Source organism: Trachurus trachurus, assembly GCF_905171665.1.
Source record: "Trachurus trachurus genome assembly, chromosome: 6".
Taxonomy (NCBI): Eukaryota; Metazoa; Chordata; class Actinopteri; order Carangiformes; family Carangidae; genus Trachurus; species Trachurus trachurus.
The window spans coordinates 22,632,041-22,657,141 of NC_139897.1; the positions used below are offsets into that span (position 1 = coordinate 22,632,041).

Consider the following 25,101-nt stretch of genomic DNA (forward strand, 5'->3'; position numbering starts at 1 on the left):
GGAGAAGACTCAGGCAGTAGACATTTTTTCATATCATAACAATACTTGTGTATATCCCACCCACGGCAACCGCTCAACAGTTCAATCCCCAAAGGGAAATTCATTTGTCTGTCAGCTCATCGACCATTTGCAGAAGAATATTCAATATTATAATGTTTTATAATAATATAATGATGTTTCCCTAATGGTACATGGTAGGGGCAATTCTTAACAACTCAGATCATCCACTTCAAAATGGTGGTGGTGGACGTCTTCTTTTTCTTTGATGCAGGATGAGGAGATACGTATAGAAGATCCTTTGTAGTCTACCTACGGCCATCGGGCTTTTTAATTAATCAGCAAATGGTAGATGAGCTGCCAGACAAATAGATAGAATTTTCCTTTGGGGATTATCGTATAATGAAATGAATGAATGGACCTGGACATGAATGTTAAAGCTACTCAGATGCCCATAGCCCACTCTATACACATGTGATACAGTCAAATGAACAACATTTAAGTGCTCTATCTCAGTGAGCTATTTAGAGGCAACTATTAGTCTAAGTATTAGGCTACTCTAGCCTATAAACTCTCCTTTATAAGGAATGTTTGTCCATTACCTAGGTATAGGCTATAATAGCAGTGTATTTCCTTCATCTTATCATGTTTATAATGGTGTTAAGGGCATTTCCAGGTAGAAAGGTAAGTTTAGCAATAACAATGTGCTCCACTTAAAGGGACCGGACATGCAGTCATGCACCATAAGTTGATGCACTATAGTAACCTCATTTGGAGAAAGGTTGGCCGCCTAATGTGCGTCTGGCTGTGTGAGCAGAGTGCACAATGCTCAGGATGTTGTCACTCTCAGCTTAAACAGAATCGAAGAAATATTTTATACTAATTTGTGTGTGATAATGTGTGTGTTTGTGGTAATTTCTATTGCTAGCCCTATTTTCACATATGTTTTCGAAAGTTCTGGACTTTACGTGGAAACCTGAAGGCAACACCAGTTGACCAGAAACCTCCAAGTGCCGTTCCGGACGCTCAGCTGGACTCTACTGTGTGTGAAGTTCAGTCTGTTTTATTGATACAGCGACATTATAATTTTTATATAGCCTAGGCTACTTATTGTCTAAGTAAGTTTTCTGATGTAGCCTTACTTAAATATATAAATTTAACATGTGTTTATAACTGCACTGTACTGATTTAAAATTAATAGGCTATAGCATTTTGAAATGTCCCTAAATTTGAGCTTTTTGTCTCATTGTCTCGTCGGGGGTCTTTGTTAATTATTTACACTGTGTTGTGTAAATAAATGCGTGCGGCTTTGAAGAATCAATAGGGCAATGAGTAACTGCCACTCGTTTTATTTGTCTGTGTCCGTTTGTGTGCGCGCGTGGGTTGGTGAATCATAGCCTCGTACACTAAGTTTTTCAGACATTTAAAGAAGTCAGACATCAGGACAAATTGCCCTCCCCACACTGTGAATATATAGTTTCTACAGTAGGACAGGTAACAAAGAAAAGAAATAAAAAGACAAAAAAAAAACTTGACGTTCCTACTGGTCAGACGTCACGTTATTTGGTGTGACCACCGGCACGGCACGCCTCCCTGCCTCCCTCCGACTCCAGCAGCTTTCAACCCGAGACAAAGCGTTGTCCGACGGCACAGCTGGTCGGGAGAAACATGGGGTCCGTTCTTCACCTCTGCTCGGTGCTGGTTTTGTTTCTGCTGGGGCTTCATCACTCCTCAAGTTTCTGGGTCTTCGACGTTATCTTCCCACCCAATGCCAAATCCAACGCATCCAGCAGCAAAGCACCAAGCAACAGCACTCCACCACTCATCATAGGTAAGTGTGGATTAACAATGATAAATAAAGTAGTGTTGCAAAGAATCTTAAATGTTTTTGGCCTGATAAAGTGATGGGCAAGAGCTCATAACTCCATTGGCAGCATTACAATGAGTGTAATTTGTGATAATTGAATTATAATAGATAGGCTATATCTGGGAATTTTAACTTAGCTGACTGCAGTACCATCTGAAGTCATAGTAACTTTAAGGTTGACCATGCAGTGTTTTGTCATTTCCCATTTTCTAAAATTGTATATTGACTACTTTGATTAGTTTAATTTTTTTTCTATATTAAATTATGACAGAGCAGGCCAGTGGTTAAGTTCAAAACTTGCATAGAGAAAAATTGCATAGAGTGTGGGAAATAAGGGTCAATGAGAACTCTATCTATCTATCTATCTATCTATCTATCTATCTATCTATCTATCTGATAAACTGTCCGTTCGTGTATCGATGTCTAGGCAATCAGTCAGACTGTGCAATGTACTCTGTACATTTGACCCCTGAATTTGACTGTTTGTTGCCTGCTTATCTAGGTCAAACTATGGCTTTTTGGGCACAAAGGGCCAAAACGTGATTGAGTGGTCATGCTTTGCACTGACTGTCGATGACTTCAGCTTTAGGAGTTTCGCTCTGTCTGCCTTTGTGATGTACATGAATTTGGCTATTGGCCCATTTTTATTTGCCCACTTTTGACGCTGTGTCTCCTCTTGATCCAAGACCCCTTTGGAAATGTCCTATTATATTATTTTGTGCAGTATCAGAAACTTTCTCTGTTGTGTCACAATGTAAAGAGAGATAAGGCAGCAAGTTGATATCTTATATAGGGTATAGGGTCTTATCTAGAAACAAGTTAGTTTAAACAGCAGCACGTTACTCTATCGCCGTTACTGACATGTGTTTTGCTTTCATCTAAGTACGGGGGTGCTCTTTACACTCACTCAACTTTTGGGGTGTCGATTCTCACACTCACACATCTCCTCATGACCATTCAATTTCCATTTCCATCATCTTGCCCAGGACCCCCCGGTTGGAAGTCAGCGACTTTTAGCCTTTTCCTATGCTGACCTTGCAGAGTGACTCACTGATGTATGCATTTGTGTTTGCAGTACCAGGGAACCTGGGGAACCGTCTAGAAGCTAAGATAGACAAGCCCACACTGGTCCACTGGATGTGCTACAAGAAAACTGAGCACTGGTTCCCACTGTGGATTGACCTCAACATGTTCATGCCAGTGGGGCTAGACTGCTGGATTGATAACATTAGGTAACACTCATCAACCTTTAACATCTATTCTGTCCTACCTTTCACCTTCAAAATGCTCGATGACAGCATCTGTTACCACATACTATTTGAAAAAAAAAACCCTGTTGATTAGTCAGAAGTTACATCATGCTGTCCCTGCTGTCTTTTAAGTGGAGAATCCTGATTAATGTCATGTTTAATTTCTGTTCTTGATCAAAGACCAATTACACTGAAGAAGCCAAAATATTTTTTGTTCTTTTTCAGGTAACCAACCAAGTAGTAGTAGAGAATGTTTTTGCCCAATTAGATTGATATGAATGTTAATGTGTGTGTGCCTCAGACTTGTTTACAACAAGACGACTCGGCAGTCCTCCAACTCTCCAGGGGTGCAGGTGCGAGTTCCAGGATTTGGGCAGACTTATCCCATTGAGTATCTTGACTCTAACAAACTGGCTGGTGAGAGAAAACTATTGTATAAATATCTACTGGACTCAAAATACCACACATACACATGTCTACAATCAAATATCAATGCTGCTTATTATCGGTTCAAAGGCCAGGGGTCTCATTTATAACCGTTGCGTACGCACAAAACGGGGCCTGAAAGTGGCGTACGTGACTTTTCACGCCAAGGTTGTGATCTATAAAAAACAAACTTGACGGGAGAATGTGCGCAGCTCTAAGCAAACTCTGACCCATGCGTACGCATGGTTTGGAGGAAAAGGGGAATTGGCGACACAGACGGTGTGGTGATGAACTGAAGTCAGACTCAGGAAATGATGAGTGAGAAGAACGATTATGTTTTTATTATCGGCCATCACACATTTAATTTCAACCCGTATGCGTTTGATCCATGTTGCCACGGTGATTTAATTCAACAGCGCCCTTATTTAGCATCGGACTGGTGTTTCAGGAACATCTTCTTAGAATCTAACTTAAAATTCAAAATCAAAATTTCTTCTCTATATTTAATCACCACCATCTCTCCGTCATATTGTTCACTCCCAGAGCGCAGAAGGAGGAGAGGACGGCGCGGCTGCATGGGATAAAACATGGTGTAAATAACTATATGTTCCTATGATACTGTGAACGTATGATCGAGAGTCAATTAAATCTCAAACCCTGGGGGAAAAAATCCAGTAGGCTAATCATTCTCACAATTGTTACATTCTGTTTTCTTGTTATCAAGAGAAGTGTCATGTTTGATCATTCCTCAGAATGTAACTGATTCCGCTAATTATTCAAAGTTTTATCGATCAGTCTAATTACTGTAAATATATAAATACAGCGGTGAGCCCCGTGCGTAATGCTGCACCACGGCACCGCTGGAGGAGAAAGGAGGGAGAGGGAGACCATGATGAATGGTTAATAACTCGTTTCAGATTAAAACTGTTGTCATTGTTGTAACTATGTGCCGAACCGGGTCCAGCATGTGAGAGGGCAGCAACAACACCGCGTGCGCTCTGTGCCGCTGACGCCGTTAACAGCTGCAGCAACACGTCACGTCACCACTTTCACACCTGCAGCTGATTCACAACACCGACAGAACAAGAGCACGTCAGGCTCATTGACATGCAGATCACATTCATGTGGTGGTTTGCATTGACCATCTACGGTTAAAACAGGGCGTGTACAGGGCGGAACGTGAAGCGGATTCAGCTGCGCACACTTGTAGGAACTCTGTGATCTATAAAGGGAAGTTTGCTTAGAAGTGTGCGTACGCAGGGTTTTATAAGTCTGAATATTTACTGGCGCACGCAAAACTTGGCTTTTGGGCGTACGTACACTTTTAGTAACGATCCCACGCACAGTTTTATAAATGAGACCCCAGGTGTGTTGACTTCTGTTTTTTGCAGGTTATTTTTACACCATGGTGCAACATCTGGTCAATGTGGGCTACATCCGAAATGAGACGATCCGAGGGGCCCCTTACGACTGGAGATTAGCTCCCAGTAAGTAACACGAATACACAACATACCCGTGGGATTTTTAATGTTTAGGGAGTATGTAAATGAAGATTTGGCAATTTGCATGTGTTGACTTGAGGTAAAAAGTCCATCTGAGGATGAAAGGAGTCAGTTGAGCTTTTTCTTTTCCCTTCGCTTTTCCCGTCGATTGTTTGGGTCCCCTATTTTGCTTTTTGTTTTTTGCTTCTTTGGGTTTTTTTTTGCTTCTTTGGGGTTCCCTTTAATGTACACCTGTTGCAACTGCTCATGTGTAACATATTTTACTCTCTTGAGTAGCCTACATGAATAAAATATCTGAATCTGATCTGATAAAAATGTCCTGTAGAGTTTGTATTCTGTCCCCTTTTCTCTAAGATGGTGTTGATAAGAAACAACATAATTCTAAGTAAAAAATTAATGAAGTTAACTATTTACTGGATAAAGTTTTTTTTTTTTTAAGTTTTAGTTTAGTTGTACCTGTACACCAAGACAGAACTAAAAAGACAGACACTAATTGAAGTCCCTGCAACACCTCTGTCATTTCTCCTCCCGTAGATGAGAATACAGAGTATTTTGCGATGCTGAAGAACCTGGTTGAAGAGACGTACAACCAGTACCAGCGTCGTGTTTACCTGCTGGGACACAGCATGGGCAGCCACTACGTCCTCTACTTCCTCAACCACCAGCCTCAGGCCTGGAAGGACCAGTACATCAGGGGTTTCATTTCCCTGGGAGCTCCGTGGGGCGGTGCTGTGAAACCACTTAGAGTCCTGGCGTCAGGTAATGCAAAACAATTGAAGAAGAATTAAATGCAACAGCGAGGGCTGCTTTTCTATTGTGTTTTTGACTCTCTATTCATTTCAGGTGAAAATGACGGCATCCCAATGATTTCCAACATAAAGATCCGCGAGGAGCAGAGGATGGCAACAACTAATCCCTGGATGCTGCCGTTTCAGGACGCCTGGCCAAGGGATCACGTGTTCATCTCCACACCGAGCTTTAACTACACCAACCAGGATTACCATCGCTTCTTCAAAGACATCAATTTTGAGGATGGATGGTAATTTGGGCTGTTTCATTGTTATTACACAGCTTTGCTTAACAAAGTTCATTCCTTCACCTTAAATTTTTAGATGCACGTCTTTTCTGCATCCGTCTAATCAAATGCTTAAAGGGATAGTTCAACATTTTGGCAAATTGGCCCATTGCCATAATCCCTATAGTATTAGGAGTAGGTTCGTTACCTGTCTGTGCAAGCTATTTTTAGAACGGCAGAGCAGAGCCGCGAGCTGCTCAGAGCTACGCTACGGAGGCTAATGGGATTTCTTGGTTTCCCTCATCAAACTCATCAAATACATAATCCAAAAACTCTGTAGCTGGCGGCTCTGCTCCGCCGTTCTAAAAATATCTTGCACCGACAATTAAAGGTAAAACCTATACTCCTAAAACTATAGGGATTATGGCAATGGGCCAATTTGTCACAATGTTGAACTATCCCTTTAAGATTTAATCATAACAGTAGTGATTTATGGACAGACATTTTCAAAACCTATAGCAGGGGCTTTAAAGGAGCTATATGTAAGTTTTGCTGTTGCTACATAGGCAACATTAACATTAACATTGAGGGTCGTTTACTATTTATTTTAATGTAGCCTACCATACAATTATTTCTCCACTTGGTGGCGGCAGAAACAAACAGTTTAACTGACAGCTGATAATGGCAGATTTTCACTCAAGTATTAGCTTTCATTTGGTCTTCACAAACTCCCTGTATGGCCATATATTGTTCTTTAGCTGCTAAATGCTACACTACTGCTCACTGTCCAATCACTTGGTGCTGGAAGGGCAGAGCACAACTTTTTTTCCACTCAAAACAGTTGAGTTGTGGCCAAAGAACAACACAATAAGAGCATCCCAGCATTGACCGAAACTATGAATGTGTTTGGGCCAAAAAACTCTTTTTCAACCCCTTGTCCTCTTGTTGTTTCTAGGTACATGTGGGACGACACCAAGAACCTCACGGGGGATCTCCACCCGCCTGGTGTGGAGGTGTGGTGTATGTATGGGGCAGGGCTTCCAACCCCTGTCACATACATTTATGACGATGGCTTTCCCAACGCGGACCCAGTGGACTTTGTTTACGCTGACGGGGACGACACGGTGGACAGCTTTAGCATGAATCTCTGCAAACGTTGGGAAGGACAGCAGGACAAGCCCGTCCATGTAACTGCGTACCAAGGTCTGACCCACCTCGATATAGTGTTCAATGAAAAGGTGCTTAACCAAATCCAGGATATCCTAGAGGGAAACTCAGACACACCTGAAGAAGTTGATGTCAGATATGGGACTAAATAGAAAACAACAGCATTTAAGAGTTTGTCAAAACACATTTAGAATTGGATTTTTACACGGATGAGTTTAAGTTTATTCGGTGTCGTGCAAAAATACACATTCCACATAGCTCCAACATTTATTAACGTTTTTGTCTTGGCCAAGTCCAAACTAATGTAAACTTCAAAAGCTGATGACTTGCCAAATGGGTTGTATCGCCTCTGTCCCAAGTTGTCTATTTTATTATGTCTGCCGTATTTAATGGTGACCAACAGACATGATGTGGTAATCATAGTACACAATTATCACAATAATTATTAGCATTTTATGATGTTACATCCCAATTTTATTCTGTTTACTTTTAATGGATGATGATTTAATCATCACAGTTATTGTATTACAAACACACACACAAACCCAATGACATGGATATTTAGACCTTACTGTCATGACTAGGTTATAGGCACCTCACCATTAACATATTATTGTTGTGTATGATACAATTGTTATATTTCTATTAGGATTTATATATTTTTTAAAGATGTTACGAAATCATCATATCTTTTTTTTCCCTCAGTCACATAATGTATAAACCTATAGTACTAGTTTGCACAGTCAGATGAAACCAATGATGTAAAATGATAAGGATATTTTGTATTGTCATATAAACGTGCCAAGTTTGAATGTGTCCACCTATAATAAAGTATATATATGATAACAAATGTCATGTGTCCAGTGATTAGATAATGAACCACATGCAATGCAAATGTCAAACTTTCTGATTGTAGGATGTCTGAAATGACGCTGAAGTTAAGGGAAAATTAACCTAACGCAGTGTGACTGTCCACTGATTGTCCGTTTTTTGTGACACTTCTTTATGTAAAAACATTTTAGACATCTTAGGTAAGGGTTAAGCCACTTTTGCATTTGTGAAACTTTATTTTATGTGTGCAAATGCTTAAGTTTCATTGTTTTTGTCTTACACCTAGACCTGTAGTGTTTGTTTTTTTGTCTTTCATTAGACAAAAAAAAACATTACACTAGACTTCTCAATTTCTCAATCTGGACTAGATTATCCTATAGAGGCTGAACATTAATTCAAAAACAGTTTCTGGTTTGTGAAACCTTTAGCTACTCTATTTTGTGAAAATGCAATAAAGGCACATTTCACCGTTTTTTTCAGCATTTAGACCACTTTGGACCAGGTCTAGATCAAAAACTAAGACTTCTCAAATCTGGACTAGATTATCCAACAGGGGCTGAAGATTCATTTACAACACGATAAATCGATATTTTACTTGATTGCCTTGATGTTATGTGTTGTGTGGTTGTGTTACCGGGTGGATTGCTCTGTGATCTACTAACATCCTCGTGACCGTCATTTTCTCATTCACCAATCAGCGTCAGCGGTGACGTCGTGGCGAGCAGAAAACACACCAAACCAGTGAAACTCTTCTCAACGCAGAACCACACACACACATCGAAGATACCTGCACATACATTCACACACACACGCAAAAAAAAAAAAAATGACCGTGTGGCTATGAGACACCATCAGAAGTCATGGCGGGTTGGCACCAGATAAACACTTTGTCCTCGCTGCTTCAAGTCGGTTTGTTGTTGTTGCTGCTGCTGTCGGAGAGGAGCAGAGGGAAACCGCTGGAGAAATGTCTCGACGGCAAGTCCTGTCAGTACCCAAGACCTCCCGTGGTCCTCAGTAAGTCTGCTCTTCTGTGTTTTCCTGGCCTGTTGTTCACCGAAACATCTGTTGACTGATTAATTGCGCAACTTACTGTAGGCTAAGTCTGTCGCCTCTCAGGAAGCACAGCAGCAACAGCAGCAGCTGCAGCTAATATCCAAGATCCAAACCAAAGTGCATTCAAAATATAACAGATTTGAGACATCGCAGCTGTTCACAGGCGTTATAATAAGATTAAAAGGGAAAAAAATCTATATTTTCATGTCGCTTTTTGACTATTCTTCAATTCGGCTGGTGCACATCCACCCAATCTGTGCGTCCTGCTCAATAATTTGAACTTTATCACATGTTTTGGCCTGTTGGTCTCGTTTTCTTCCTCCAGCAAAGAAAAACACACAGCCAGTCATCCCAGGGAGATGCGGGCGTGTAGCAGGATACTGGGCCAAAATTATTAGCCTATATGAGTGTTAGTATTTTTCTTGTGTGAATAGGTTTCCAACGACGCTGAAAATCTACTTACTCATCGTCTGATCATTCAATTTTGCTTTCAAAGAAGGCGAGGTTCATGAACAGAGTTTAGTTTGGAGGATTATCACAAACAGAAAAACACACAACTGCAAAAAAAAAAAAGAAGAAAAAAAGTATAGGCTATATAGTTAATTCAACATGCTGCTTGTTGATCTTGTATTGAATTAAGGCTGCTATCTTCATGAGCGTGTGTAAAGGGTGATTGTTTACGGTAGAGTCGCAGCCTCCTGATCATATGACTTGGCTTAGGGTTGGACTCTCCAGCATTACATGCAGCTGCAGCCAAGTTGTCAGGACACTGGGAAAGTCTCACTCTGTTCAACATGTCTGGACTCTGTTTAACCCTACAATGAAGTGTGAATGAAGCTTTTTTATGAAACTTAACTTTCACAATCCAAGTGAAGTGTTACAATACAAAATCATAAAATCCTTCAATCTGTCCTTCTTCCACTCCTTCATTGAACAGGGGTCTTGGGTTTAGATGAATCTTATCTGTGTTTGGCCAAGGTCCAACCAAGGTCTTTCTGTCAAGGTCTATCTGCCCTCAAGATCTGTTTAACTCCTTGATCCACACAGTTACCTACTGCTGTTTGTTTGCACTTTGCATGTCCGTGAATGTACCATGTAAATGACCATATTTCACACTGCATTAATATAAAGTAGTCTAGTTCCTCACTAGTTCCTCACCCGAATCCTGTCATGAATGTTTCCTCCTGTAATAAGATTTGGGTCACTTGAACAACGTAGTTTAAGATAATGGTTATATGGTGCCTACCAATCAAAGCAGGAGTAGAGAAAGAAATGTATTTGCTTTATTCCCATCTTCCTTTAGAAAGATAACACTGACTTTCCTGTGATTTATGTATATATATATATATATGTGGGTGTGAAATGCCATTCAACAAACTCATTGTAGCCAAATTTAACTTGCACAGACAACCTATAATAGGCCTATGTATGACAGCTAAATAAAGAGCTTATAAAATTTCAGCATTGATTTATTTACTTATAAGGAAGATATTCACTTTTTTTTTCTTTTTTTAAAGTAGCACACATATCTTTGTGTGCTATGGGGCCAAAGTAGTTTTGTTCAAGTCCAGACATAGGACTTATGTGATATTATACATACAAATGGCCAGATTTGTTTAAGTTTTTATTTGGAAATTTACAGAATTTACTGTTAAGTTAGAAAGTATGATGTTCACTGTGTTTCTCATGTTCACTGGGTTAGTTTAGTGCAGTTGTTAACCTTCTCTAATCAGCGAAAACGCAATCTAGAGCTGGGGCTGATGGGGATATTGTCAGATTTACATGTTTTGAGTCACAAACTAAAGTGATATTATGGTAATTCAAGTCAACTTCTGGATTTTTATACGTACATGTGTCTGAGAACGACTTTGCAGTAACTCGTGTTGCTCGTTCCTTTGCAGTTCCTGGGGATCTGGGAAACCAGCTGGAGGCAAAGCTGGATAAACCCAGTGTGGTCCATTACATCTGCTACAAGAAGACCGACACCTTCTTCACCCTGTGGCTCAACCTGGAGCTGCTCGTCCCCGTCGCCATCGACTGCTGGATAGACAACATAAGGTGTGTGTGATGTGGGCATCTCTGTTTCTGTGGGTCTTTTCTGTTTATGTAGGCTACAGTCACCAGTAATGGATGGTTTCTCAGCCCCTGATTTGACCCAAAACACCAGCTGAACTTTCTTTTATTAACAGTTTGTTAATGTCCAATTGTCCAGCTTAATCACATTATAACATGGGAGTGAGATGCTTTTTAAAATGTTCATTATGTGATGGGAAGTGTGCTGCTTTTCCGTGGTCGACTCGTGACCAATTAGGAGACATTGTTTTCCCTTCGCTTTATTTGTGGAGTTAGGTTTTTGTGAAAACATCGTATGGTACAAATTCCAAGTTTCAGTAGGGAAAAGGTAATATGGGTTCAATGTTCCTGCCTGAGTTTCTGTTAACACTCATCAACTTACACAATGTAAACTGATCTTTGAACTGTCCATTTATCAACAAAGCATATATGGAAACAGAGGGCGAGACAAGTTCCTTATGTCTATGTTATCAGCTATCAACAAAATGTGAGCCAGTGTTTTAGCCACTGAACATATCATATAGTATGTTTATCTTAACTGGAGCAAAATCCAGCCGTCAGAAAATATATATTGTATTTAACTGTGAACTACAATGTCTTGCAGCAAGAGCTTTGCCATGATGCAATTAAATAGTAGAGTCGGTGGATTGATTTGTTTATCTTGAACAAGGTTATCTTAACTAATGGTGGGCTCTTATTTTGAAATGAAAACAACATAGACAGACAAATAGATAGTGGAAAACGACGATCAACTTTCATATACCTTTGCTGATCACATGATTGCACCTGCATGGCTGTCATGCTGCGTTAAAGTTAATATATAACCGACTAGTTATCCTCAACATAACCTGCAATATTTAGTTTTATTGGCCTCTCTTTGCCAGTGGTGTTGTTGCATGTTCTTTCGTGTGTTAGTAACACATTATTGTGAATGTGAATATTGTAAAAATTTCTCCTAGATCTTGGCTATTCCTCCGTAATCTACATGTTTGCATCCAACATCAAATTGGAGCAACATTTCTGAGCATTCCTCTCAGAAAAAGGCAGTTAAACCCATTTGAGCTAATCATGAATACTTTAAAGATAGTTCAAGAAATCCTTTTCAAGGACAGTTACAGGATACTGTTAAGTAGCTCAGCATTTAACAACAACACACCTTGCTCAACCAGTGTGATATACACAACAATATCAATCCACAGTTTGCTAATATTAATTGACATTAGCTGTCAGAAGCAATTGAATAAAGCACCTTATTGTAAAATCAACTTTAAGAGTACAAACGTGTTGTTTGTCTTCAGAGAACTGGATACTTTAGGCCAGTATCAAAACATTAGCAAACATCAGCTTTTCACCTACAAAAAACTAATCCCAGCTATAATTATAGATAAATCTAAATGACTTGAATGACATGCTAAAAGAAAATGTGGGTGAGACATGAATGCCGTGCTACAGGTTTGTGCATGCTGTGGTACAAGTGTTCACTTCTGCTTGCCAAAACCCCAGATGTCCTCTCTCGTATCTGGCTGCTGTGGAGCAACAAAAGAGGAAGTGGCTCTGCTCTGTGTGGTTCACCGGAGATAAAGAACTAATGGAGATCAAACTCTCTTTGGGACCATTTGTAAGGCTGATGTCATTATGTACGCAGATTGATCTACAACAGTACGACGCACACCACCTCATCCCCACCGGGCGTGGACATCCATGTGCCAGGGTTCGGACAGACGTACTCACTGGAGTATCTGGACCCCAGCAAACGCAGCGTTGGTGAGTGGAAACAGTTATATGAGGAAAGTGAGAACCGCCAAAAATATCCTCACGAACATGCACAAAGATAATCGTGTTGGGGGAAGAAACACAAATGTGTGATGTTAAAGGTATATTGTGTAGGAATTACTCCCATCTAGCGTTGCGGTTGTATATCGCAAGCAACTCGATCGTATTTTTCATGCTGCATTCACGTGAAATTGGGCAGACAGCAGACGGAGGACAGCCGCTGCACATAACGGAATAAACAAGCCTCTATGTAAACAAGTGGTTCGTCAGCACGAGGCAAAACAATACACAATATGACAATATGTTGTCATGGCGATGTCGTATTGTTTACCTGACCCGCGTTTTACCGGCTTTCTCTCGACTTCTGTGACTAAAATGATATCTGGTTTGTTACCGACGGCCGTCTGTCCGACTGCACTTGAATGCAGCATCAGTGTGTTGTTTGCTTACTTACTATTTGGGTTAAAATGTGTAATGTGTAAAATGTTTAATTAGAACATATAGTTAAAATTATAGGGGTAGGATTAGATAAGTTTATACTTCTTCCTACTCCTTTTCGCTCATGTAAACTGCGTTGCTTATGAGATGTTACTTTTTTTGTGTATACATTTTTTCTGTTCACTTATTTCCTTATTATATTATTATTTTATCTTATTTTTTTTACATTGTCGTTTACATGATCGAAATAAAGATATCAATCAATCAATCAATCAGTGTAACGCTCTGGTGAGTTTCCGTGGTTTCCTACCGTCACGCTGCCACTGAACGTAAAAACATGGCGACATGACATGGCAGCCAGAACCGAGTTTACCCGCTCGATGTATATATGAATGATATGAACGGCAATTCAGAGCTGAAAGGAACACTTCAGTTTGTTGATGGGGGTGATTACTGATTAATGAAAAACAGACTTTTGAACGAAATTATCGATTTTCGTGAATAGATAACAGGAGAAGTTACACAATGTCCCTTTAATTTTGTGTGTGTGTGTGTGTGTGTGTGTCTCCTAGGCATGTATTTCTTTACCATAGTGCAAGCGCTGGTAGACTGGGGCTACACCAGAGATGCCGATGTCAGAGGAGCTCCGTATGATTGGAGGAAAGCCCCAAGTAAGCAAACAAACACACTCGGAGAAATGCTGATAATAACCAACTGTTTCCTTGGTCTAACTAACACTTGAATGATGAACCCTTACTTGGTTAATTCCTGAGATAGCCGCAGCTCACTTTGGAAAACCTGTCTAAGCAGCTGACTCAACAGGCTACACACAGACACAATGAGTAATCGCTGCCATGTGACGCATTTCTGGCATTTAATGAATTTAAATGGAGCCAGTATTGACTCTGTCTTGAACAAAACATAGTGTCAGTAATAGTAAAAGTAGTGAGAATCTGTGACTAACTTTCAGAAGTGTTGGGGTAACACTTTATAGTAAGTACACACTATTAAAGGGATAGTAGCATTTTTTTTTAAAGTGGGGTTGTATGATCTACAAATATCCCCTAAGTACTTTAATTGCAGTAGAAGACTCTCTGCACTCCTCCCGTTAGCAACGCCAGCCCATAGCCCTGCCCAGAGATTTACAACATACAGTGTTGTGAACAGACCCAAAGAAACGGCCTATTTTCGCGGCCTAAAAGAGGTTTTACCTGAAAAAAAATACACAGTTCCATTGTTCGCTATAGTATAATTTTTTCCAGCCCTTCAAAGTGCAGGAAAAACACAGTTATTATTTGGACCCTAAACTACATACTAATGAGTATTCATGCGTTATAAATGAGGAATTCAGTATTTATTAATGCTTAACTAATGCTTAATAGTGTGTATTTAGTGATACCAGTGTTGGAAATTCTAGTCCAAACCTAGATACAAACAAATGCACCACCCTAAAATTGAAAAATGCATAGACATAGGCTACACGTGTGTTTACTCATCTCCTCTGTCGTTCTTCTAGATGAAAACAAAGAGTATTTCCTGAACCTCCAGATGATGATAGAAGACATGGCAACGAGAGCTGGTCGGCCTGTGGTGCTCATCGCTCACAGTATGGGCAACATGTACACCTTGTACTTCCTCAACCAGCAGCCTCAGGCCTGGAAAGACAAATACATCAAAGCTTACGTCTGTCTGGGACCACCGTGGGCCGGGGTGGCCAAGACCCTCCGCGTGCTCATCTCTGGTAAGAAACTGAACAAAGAAAAGCTGAAATGCATGTATCTGAATTATATTACAGCAACAACCAGTCAAGCACGAACTAACATATTGCAAAAGTAGCCTATAGAAATAAAACATTCACTCTCTCTTGCATCAGTGGTCTCTGTCCGTGTTGCACCATAAACACACTTACTAAATTCCTCATGCCTTAAGCCAACATGGTTTCATGGTTAAAGGAGATAAAGTGGAAGATAGGCCGCACGTGAGACTTTATAAAATGCAAGTGTAATCACGATGTGGAGAGAAGCAACTGTAAATTACATTTAAACTAAACCAACACATTATCGATCATTCAAATGCTAAATATTGATAGTGTTGTGCATTGCTAAATTAACCAATTAAAAACAAAACAAAAAACACATAATCAGGTTGTTTGTGGCGCTGACCCTGTGCACACAGATTTAAAGGGATACCCCAACATTTTTTTTTATATGTGTCTTCTTGCCTCACTCCCGAGTCCATGACAAGCAGAAAAAATTTCACAAAATAAAACACCCATTGCCCTTTACATACAGAAGTGCTTTTACTTTGAAATAGGAAGCTAACCTACCCTCGATGTAGCTAGCTTGGACCAAAATAAACCGTCTTTGCTTGAACCCTCTGTTTTGACCGATCTCGTCCCGTTACCGGCATTTGACCGCTTTAGATGCCTTACCGGAGAGTTTTGTCAGCTCTGAGACGGAGATCGGTCCGTTTAGAGTTGCTGAAGAGTGTCTCTGATGACTTTAGGTGGAGGCAGGCTAACACTACCTATGCACTTCCAGCGTTTGAGCTAAGCTAATTACGGGCGATATGGCTCTATCTCCCTTGTTACTGCACGCACAGTCAAAAGGATGGTGTCTATCTGCTTGTCATGGACTCGGGAGTAAGGCAAGACACGTAAAAAAAAAATGTTGGCGTATCCCTTTAAATAAGACACAGTGAAACCTGCTTTTACAAAGAACTGGCAGTTGAGGCTTGTGTGTCATTCATCCACATAAACTTGATTTACACAGTGGGTTGGTAGTAACTGTGAACACGCTGATGATTTTACACATAAACTTGGTAATAGGCTTAGATACAGCCTGTCTGCACTGACTCAGAGGTGTCACCTGTGAAGTGTCTCTGTCGGACACCAAAGTGGGAAGTTGCCAAAGGCAGCTCCACATGAAGCAACGCTGTGTAACCCAGAGATACGACACATGAACTGCTCCCATCCACCCTCTGTTGCTTTACCAGCTGACCTCATAGGTGCTGAGGCCAAACTGCATGAAAGGATTTTACATCAGAAGTAACAGACACAAAAAAGTTTTGCAGTTTTGATTCGAGCAGGTTTGCGTCAGTATGTACCGCAGCCATCATGTGTCTCTCAGGATGTGAGAAGTGTGTTTTTTTTGGGGAGGGGTCGTGGTCTTGAAATCCGTTGTCCAAGTTGCACTTCTCTGACGCTGGTTTCTTTTCTCTGCCCACAGGTGACAATAACCGCATCCCAGTCATCAGCCCGTTGAAGATTCGCTCCCAGCAGCGCTCTGCTGTCTCCACCTCCTGGCTGCTCCCCTACGCCCACACGTGGCCCAAAGATAAGGTTTGTGTGGCTTCTAATAGCTGCTAACATCGGAGTTTTACATCCTGTATAAAATTGTGAAAAGACTTAGAGTCAGTTATCTAGTAAATTATGCAATTACGGTAAATATGTAACTGCAAAATAAAAATATACACGACAGAAGACTTCCAGTTGTGTCTACTTTCGGTATGGACCTATGGCAGCGCCCTTGTCCGCCATCTTCCCTGTTTGTTTCTGTCACATAAAACATTTCAGTAGAAAACACATCTTTGTATATTAATAACAGCATTTTTATGTTCGATGCATGATAATTTCCTGCTCCCAAAACACTGCTGACCTGAAACAGCACTGAGTCTGTGGTGGTGCTGCGTTCAGGCCTCCTTTGTGGACACGCATGGAGCAAACCAAGCTAACATGCTGCTCACTTTCTCTTCTCCTTTGGTTTTCCCATTCCCAAGCCCATTGCATGCTACTATCTTCGCAACTAGCTGCTGGTTCTTTAACATACTCGGAAGAAGTTGGTAGAGATCAAAAACAGAGCTAAAAGGAATGAATACTGGACATAAGTTGACAAAAATAATGAATGCTAATAACAATGACTCACAAAGCCCAAAGATGGCCTCTCTTCCTTTTTTACTGTATGTTTTTAAGCCATGGGTCCAACGAAAATTTCATTATCTAGTATAATGACAGTAAAGACTCTTATCTCATCTCAACTGAAGTAGAAATAAACAGCTTGAACAGTTATCAGGCTCGTCACATGATGCACTCGTTTCACTTCTCACTAGCTTTAGTTGAAATGTATGTATGTTTGGGTGTAACTGTTTCTATTAATGTGTCTTTTGTGTTCATTTGTTAACTTATGCTGTGTTGTTTTTGTCTTTTTTGTATATTGTGTTGTAAATATCTGTCTTGTATTCTCGACATTATCAACAACAAAATCACCTTCAAACATCATGTATCTAATCTGGTAATCAAACTAAGACAAAAAATAGGCTTTTTCTACAGAAACAAATCATCCTTTCCTTTTCACTGCAGGAAGAAACTTATTGAAGCAACTTGAGACATCTTATACAGGCATGCATCAGCTACAACTTTACATCCACTTGACACCGTTTATCATTCAGCCCTGAGGTTTATTACTGGCGACAGCTACAACACTCATCACTGTGACCTGTATTCCAAAGTTGGATGGCCCTCACTATCTACCAGGCGTGATCGACACTGGATTTTATTTATTTTTAAAGCTCTTACTGGTCTCTTACCATCTTATAATAACTCACACTGCAGGTTCCCTCTGTTAACACCGAACTTAGAAAGAGCTTCTCTTACTGTGCACCTACAACCTGGAACACTCTGCAAAATCATTTGAAACTTACCTCACTTTTATCAATAGGACAATTTAAAACCATAACTACATCTTATTTTACCTCTAACTGCTCGTGCTTTTAACTATGTTTCAATTTACCCTAGTCACCTTTAAATTCTGGTATTCTGTTATGTTTTTGTATGTTTCAAATGTCTTGTCTTCTGTCCTTATATGTTTTGTGTTTCATCTTGGCTATATTGTAAATGAGGTTGCTCCTCAATATATCTCCGAGTTTAAATAAAGGTTATGAAATTAAATTAAATGATCGAAAATGTGATATCTCGAGATTAAATAAAGGTTGAAATAACAAATTAAACAAAGATTTTCTCTCCCTCTCAAGGTCCTGGTGCAGACGCCCACCGCCAACTACACTCTGCAGGACTACCAGCGCCTCTACTCGGCCATCGGCTTCGAGGACGGCTGGCAGATGCGGCAGGACACAGAGCCGCTGGTGAACGACCTCACTCCGCCCGGCGTGGCCATCCACTGCTTGTACGGCAGCGGCGTGGACACGTCCGAGGGCTTCCAGTACTCCGACAAGTTCCCGGACGTGGAGCCCACGGTGGTGTACGGGGACGGGGACGGGACGGTGAACCTGCTGAGCGCCGTCCAGTGTAAGAGGTGGAAAGGGAAGCAGAAACAGCCGGTGATGCTGAAAGAGCTCCCGGGGAACGAACACGTGAACATGTTGCTGAACATGACGACCGTGTCTTACATCAAGAACGTGCTGTTCTCGCCGTAATCGCTGTAATGTTTAAAGTCTACACAGTCGCTACACTCAGCCATAGGAAGGACAGACAGGAACTGACTCATGTCTGAACATCATAGACTGCCAAAGTATTCCTCCACACTGCTCCAGGAAAAAAAGAAAAAAAAAAAAACCTATTGAAGTTTTGTAGGACAATAGGCCTATATATCGCAGATTTAAGGTTTTAAATTAATTTTATAGCTGTAATTGTACAATTTATGTTAATGTCAGGTTGTTTACTGTTGAGAAAGCCTCAATACGAAGACTTTTATATTGGTCTCAGATTTGAAAGAGCTCAAGATTTTACCTACTAAATCCATGTTATGATAAAAAAAAACAAAAAAAAACAGGGATCTACTGTATGTGCCACTTTCTGAGTTATCAGTCGGATCTTTTATCAGTGTTGAGAAAGAGATGACTTAGGATTTTGACATAGGAACAACCGTCAACCACACGTTTTATTTGTATCTTTCTCAGTGCAACAGGTCACGTGAGTCAGTCCTTGGTATATATACATATATATAGATACATATTTGGTATATATTTAAAAAGCATTAACAAGTTTAAACAGACTTTTACCAAAAAAAAAGACTTGATTCATTTTTCTTTGTCATTTGATTTCATTTGTTGGTCTTTTTTTAACACTTTTTTTTTTGCATGCAGCCAAGCTGTAGGTCATTGATGGTCCAAGAACTTTGTTGTTTTAATTGTAATGTTCATGTTACATGAGTCGTGTGCTGAAACACCGGAAACATGGAATATAGAAGTTGACTTTAGTCACTCAAGAGTCAATCAAATAGGATTTTTTCATTAAGATTGTGTCACTCAAAGTCACTTGTTGGAAAATTGGCAGGAGCTTTGAGCTGCATCTTTTTTTCCATTTATTGAACTTGTCCTGTGTATTTATGAAGACCATGAAATGTAGCTGAAAACACCATCAAATCTGGGGTCCACTCACTGTTTCAGACATTCAACTACATCTCATGCCCTTCATCAATAAACAGAGTTTTGATCAGTTTTTGTGGAAGTAGCTCGGTTGTCCTCATGTGACCCTCAATCTCAGAGGTTTCATGTTTACAGCGTAATCTGCTGATGAAGATCATTAGACGTGGTTGAAAAAGCACCACAAAGGAAGTGGACCTTGGTGTTTTATTATGTCAGACTCCTGTTTCTAAGGTTCATCTAATTAAATTCCGCTTTTGATGTGGCATTGTAATTCAGTATTTTAACATTAATGTGTCATAGAAGTTGTTGGGTTTGTTTTTTTTACTTCAACCTGTTCAGCACACACTCCTGCAGTTCCTCACATCACAAAGGAACAGCCGTTTCTAACTTTCTCCATCTCTTATTAAGTGTATTTTGATGGTTGGGCGGCTGGATTTCCACAGGAACAAATGACGGGACTTTTTTTTATTGCATTATGGACTGACCACATCTTTTCTTTTATGTTTTATTATTTGTTACTTCTTCTCTGTTTAGTCGTGGAAGTTATGCAGAGTTGAAAGCGTTAACTTGTTGAGATGCTGCCAGAACGTCTGTGACTTGTGTGATTGTACTGTGCCATCCAGCCCTCAGTGAGGAAGATCAAGATGATGCAGTATACTGCAAGTATCATATCTGCTGTGAACTGTCATAGGATTGTGTGTCATATACATGTGTTGCCTTCAGCAGAGTAAAATGTCAAAGATTGCATCTGACAATTTTTTTTTTTTGTGAAGTAAAGTAAACCCCTTAAACCTTGTCTGTAACATTAATTTTTAGTTTTATTATTTTATTATTAGTTTTTGGTCGTTTCAGTCATTCAGTGAACAAGCACAGGGCAGAAATGAGTTTTAAGCGTATTAAGTGATGACAAATCACTTCCTCTAACACTTTGTATTCCTGTCAGTGAGGTCAGTGGCAAAATTTGACTGTGTCAGAACCACTTAGTGAGATTTCAGTGCTGATCGAATCACCACTTCCTGTCTTTGATGCTTTCATAAGTGCTGCTTCTCTTACATTGAAGCTTGTCGCCCCCTCTCAAGTAGTGTAGTAGTATGATGAAACATAACAATGTAAGTATAAAACAAATAGCAACTTTATTCTCATTCATTATTAAAATAGTGAAAAAATATTTTACAATACCCTTTTTTTTTTTTACCATTTAACCTTGATTGTCTTTGTTGGGACATGACGTACTACATGTCAGTCAGATGAGCTGATGAGTCAGTGTCACCTTTATGGTCAGAACGCGGCTGTAGCAGATCTGGCTTTGCCACGTGGTTCATGACTTCACACAAGAGGTTTCCATCCCGTCTAGATTTAAGGCTTCAGGGGGAAGCGGAAGGTCTTGTTCCCAGTCCTGCAGCGCAGCTCTGCGCCGTCCAGCCTCAGAAGAAACGGTCCGTCTTCATGTTCATCCACCAGACGCTTAAATAAATAAAATAAATGGACACATTAAAAAATTTTATTAGTTGGTTAAACTCAGACAAAACTGCTGCAGCTGAGGCCGAGGTGCGTCATATGTAACCAGTGAACTCATCACTGGAAAAAACTGATACATCAGTGGATGAATATGAAACCACAACCCCAGCTAGACTGTGAATATTCAGTCGATAAAGGTATTTGAGTTTTTTTTAAATGTGTTACTTCAAATTGAGATTAATTATATCTGTCCATTTAAGAATAGAATTACAACCAAGATACCAAAACATACGAAAAATAATAATAATCATGACCAGTGCCTAGTGGACAGACTATTCAAAAAGTACAGGATGTATCAGTCACCTTAAATGGACTGAATTAGCCAACCTTTAGATTTTGAAATAAAGAGAAACAATGATTGTTGAACGGACAGAAACGAGAGCTCTGACTACCTGCAGCTCCTGAATGCATTCCTTCATCTGTGGCGTCAGGTCTCCAACACACCAGGCCAGGCTCACGTGGAAAGATGGATCCTACACAACACACCAGAGGGAAGATTGGAGGGTTAAAACATGAATGTGGTATAATAAAACTAATGTACACAGTGACAAACTTTGTTTAAGCTACAGAGCTCATAAGATAAAATCCACTTGTTGATTAATGACCTTGTAGAAAGTGTCGAGGCGAAACTCTGTCATTGTTTTGTCCACAACTTTGATCAGGTCCAACAGCTGAGCCTGCCCAGTACACACCTCCATACCCAGGAACGTCCTGCAGGGGGCAGACAAGACAGATACGCACATGAAGAAGTGATGCTCAGGAAAGGGAACCAAAACCATGTGGACACATGAGCAGAACATAAACACAGGTCTGAGATCAGCAACTTTTAGTTTTCAATTTAAACTTTCTCTTGGCAGGTGAGAAATTCATATATTTGGACTATGAGAAAAAAGTTTGGACAGTACCTTGTTCTCTCAGCGTTACAGTAGACCTTCAGTTTCCCTGCTGAACACACAAACCTGGAAACAAGAAACAGGCAGATTTCAGCCAGAATGAAAAGTTCAATACATTTAACTTAATCTATTTTTGGAGGATACTGCTACAACAAATGCATCTTAAATCACCTTGCCTTGTTAGGGCTTTCAATGAATTAATGTATCCTCCATTTGGTTTTCTATTTTTACTTCTCTCTAACGAACTACTGGTGTGTGTTTTTACTGTTTTCTCATTTACTTCCATGTTTATGTCTGCAATGCCTGCATGTCCCACATGTGTGTAAATGAAAGGAGAAAAAGAAAGAAAGACGGAGATGAAAAAAATACCTTTTGCAGGATTAATTGTTTTGTCATTTGATTTCATTTGTTGGTCTTTTTTAAAACATTTTTTTGCATTTTTTGTACTCAAAGTCACTTGTAGGCAAATTGGCAGGAGCTTTGAGCTGCATCTCGTGGCCTCAATTAAGGAACTCTTCTCCATTCGTTGAACTTTCCTGTGTATTTATGAAATGTAGCTGAAAACCCCAGAAACGGTTTGTCTTAAAAAAAATAAAATAATAAAAAAGCAAAAAGGGAAGAAAGAAAAAGAAAAAAGGACAAAATCACTATCCTATTGCTAACTGACAACATGGGTGTAAAACAAACCTGTTGCAGGGAGCAAAGTCTGCTCTCAGGCTCCGTGTGAAGGGCTGGATCCAGTGGTGTCTCAGCACCACGGTCTGAGAGAGGCTGAGGTGGAACTCCTCCTGTGGGGTCAAAACCACACCGTGGGCCTTCGCAGCTGTGAGCAGCTCCTCCAGCAGCTCCATGAACTCCTCCTCAGGATGGTCTGATGTGGAAAGGAGACAAAAGAGGGGGGAAAAAATAAATAAACATGAGTATAAGATAGGTAATCAGGATGCGACTTCGGTCAATGTTCAATCATCAAGTCTTACATGGCAAGTAAACATATGTGGCCCAGTTTCCTCTCTCGTGCTTGAAAGAGCGGACACGTCCACTGTGAAGAGAGCTGTCCTCTGTCTCCGTGTCCTCCTCATCTTGAAACATGTCCAGCAGGGAACCAGGGACAGGCAGCCTGCAGGACACACAGAAAATCAATCAATTTGTTTATTTCGGGCATGTCAATTTAAATAATCATCATCATCACACTTCATCTTAGTTCAAATAATACAATACACATGGCCGAAAGGGAAAGCGGGAGAAGCAAAAGCTTATCTAGTCCCGCCCCCATTACCCACAGAATAAAAATCTTTATCATAATCTTTTTCTTTTTTCTTTTTTTACATTTTGATATAACATTCTTTTACTTATGACATTTTGACATAACATGTTACAGCAGTAGGTAGCACATAGAGCTGCAGTCTAGCTCTAGACAGTACATATAGATTACGTGTGTGTTTGCACATGTGTCCATATTTGTCCATCATGAGTGAACAACAGTCTCATCCTGTAGCCTGACATGTTGAAATGGCATTCAATATGTCTTCAATATCATTTAAAAACATCACAATTAGGAAAACAGAGGTTAATAAATTACATTCAAGGGCTAATTTCAGTCATCATGATCAATTAGTTTACTATTTTAAAACACATTTTTCACATTCGAGTTAACAAACATCATAGTATCCAGCAGCTGTTAAGACAATCAAGCCTAGAGAAATAATACTCCACTGTCACACAGTCAATTTTATGTGGGGACTGATAATACAACCTTATCATTGCTGAGCTGTAAGAAATTATCAATATTCCTTCTTGTATACTCAGGCTGATGTTGAATTGTTCAACAACTTTTCTTAGCACAAATCGCTTAGTTTCTAAAGTTGTTTTAATTTCTTGCACTGAACTGTACACGTTTTTGGGTTGTTGTTTTTTCCAGGGGCTCATCTTGAGACATGTTTTGCAAAGCAACATTAGGATGCTGCAGTGCATATTCACAGCTGTGTGTACCTGTACAGTATGACATACACATTACATTACAGGTGACGACACTCACTGGCCCCTTTCTGCTTCAATGCCTCTTGTGTCTGATTATCCTCAAAGAAACTCAAATTCAACAGAAAATCAAAAGCACACTATTAATGCACCATTAATAAATTACTAAGAAAATCAAATGACCTTGTTTGGACAGTAGTTTATTCATCAGGCTGTGTAAACCACTCGTCCATTTCATTTTCTTAGTAATGTATTAATCCATAATAAGCTGAAAAATGACTACTTTCATTTCATACTGATCCAAACTTGTTTTATAGTGTGCCCATATTATTAGCTACCCAAAAATAGGGAAATAAAGCTAAAGAACCAAGCTATATGAAGACATTGATGAGTGTAAAAAAAATTAAAACAAGTTCACTAAAGTTATCTAAAGTAGAATTCAATGAATAACTCTTAAGAGAAACCAACATGAGCTAGTAAATCGCTCCTACAACACCTCCACCACCACACACACCTTGTTTTGGTGTGCTGTTCTTCCGCTTTGGGTTTCTTCCTCACCGGGCGGCCATCGTTGTCCTCCTCATCCTCCTCTTCACGCTTTCGATAGCAACCGTTGCCAGGTGCTGAACCAGCCGTTGCCCCCTCGCCACCGCCGTCCGCCGCCTCTTCGTCCTCGGAGCTGCTGTAGCCGACCAACATCCCCGCGTTAAACCTTTTTTTAGACAAACGTGTAAATTATACTCCCAAAAAAAGGGAGTAACGTCGTGTTAAAAGGCAGCGGATCATATAACCATCATGTTTCCTCTGCGTCAAACAAATCAGCCGAGTTGACGGCGATGCGGCGGCGGCGTCGTTGTTGGATCCCGCGCTTCCGGTGTAAACAACCTGTTGGTGTTGGTGATAATAGTTCCTCGTGAAACACGGTCACCGCTGCTAATCAGTT

General features: G+C 40.2%; 3 protein-coding genes across 3 annotated transcripts; 2 read left to right on the forward strand and 1 right to left on the reverse strand.

Moving 5' to 3' along the window:
• Nucleotides 1-791: 791 nt before the first annotated feature.
• On the forward strand, nt 792-8,068 carry lcat (lecithin-cholesterol acyltransferase). Its single transcript, XM_083974152.1, has 7 exons — nt 792-1,828; nt 2,940-3,096; nt 3,416-3,531; nt 4,932-5,027; nt 5,577-5,801; nt 5,886-6,081; nt 7,013-8,068. The coding sequence occupies exons 1-7, from the start codon at nt 1,666-1,668 to the stop codon at nt 7,374-7,376; spliced, it is 1,317 nt and encodes a 438-aa protein (XP_083830278.1). The 5' UTR covers nt 792-1,665; the 3' UTR covers nt 7,377-8,068.
• A 764-nt stretch (nt 8,069-8,832) lies between these two features.
• Nucleotides 8,833-20,550, forward strand: pla2g15 (phospholipase A2, group XV). The gene is made up of 7 exons (XM_083972962.1): nt 8,833-9,069; nt 11,010-11,166; nt 12,827-12,945; nt 13,965-14,063; nt 14,909-15,133; nt 16,620-16,732; nt 18,421-20,550. Exons 1-7 carry the CDS (start codon nt 8,916-8,918, stop codon nt 18,820-18,822), a joined length of 1,269 nt encoding a protein of 422 aa, XP_083829088.1. The 5' UTR covers nt 8,833-8,915; the 3' UTR covers nt 18,823-20,550.
• A 64-nt stretch (nt 20,551-20,614) lies between these two features.
• usb1 (U6 snRNA biogenesis 1) lies at nt 20,615-25,008 on the reverse strand. The gene is made up of 7 exons (XM_083973050.1): nt 24,673-25,008; nt 23,162-23,301; nt 22,872-23,055; nt 22,197-22,250; nt 21,897-22,002; nt 21,684-21,764; nt 20,615-21,237 (listed from the first exon to the last, which is right to left on the reverse strand). The coding sequence occupies exons 1-7, from the start codon at nt 24,855-24,857 to the stop codon at nt 21,130-21,132; spliced, it is 858 nt and encodes a 285-aa protein (XP_083829176.1). The 5' UTR covers nt 24,858-25,008; the 3' UTR covers nt 20,615-21,129.
• Between the last annotated feature and the right edge of the window lie 93 nt (nt 25,009-25,101).

Bases quoted from the DNA above. Each gene is read 5' to 3' on its own strand.
- usb1 (XM_083973050.1), bottom strand. From the start codon at position 24,857: ATGTTGGTCGGCTACAGCAGCTCCGAGGACGAAGAGGCGGCGGACGGC. The intron at 23,302-24,672 runs GTGTGTGTGGTG...TGTGTCCTGCAG, and splicing joins GAACAGCACACCAAAACAAG to GCTGCCTGTCCCTGGTTCCC. The intron at 22,003-22,196 runs GTACTGTCCAAA...TGCCCCCTGCAG, and splicing joins TGTAACGCTGAGAGAACAAG to GACGTTCCTGGGTATGGAGG.
- pla2g15 (XM_083972962.1), top strand. From the start codon at position 8,916: ATGGCGGGTTGGCACCAGATAAACACTTTGTCCTCGCTGCTTCAAGTC. The intron at 9,070-11,009 runs GTAAGTCTGCTC...GTTCCTTTGCAG, and splicing joins AAGACCTCCCGTGGTCCTCA to TTCCTGGGGATCTGGGAAAC. The intron at 14,064-14,908 runs GTAAGCAAACAA...TCGTTCTTCTAG, and splicing joins TGATTGGAGGAAAGCCCCAA to ATGAAAACAAAGAGTATTTC.
- lcat (XM_083974152.1), top strand. From the start codon at position 1,666: ATGGGGTCCGTTCTTCACCTCTGCTCGGTGCTGGTTTTGTTTCTGCTG. The intron at 1,829-2,939 runs GTAAGTGTGGAT...TTGTGTTTGCAG, and splicing joins CACTCCACCACTCATCATAG to TACCAGGGAACCTGGGGAAC. The intron at 5,802-5,885 runs GTAATGCAAAAC...TATTCATTTCAG, and splicing joins ACTTAGAGTCCTGGCGTCAG to GTGAAAATGACGGCATCCCA.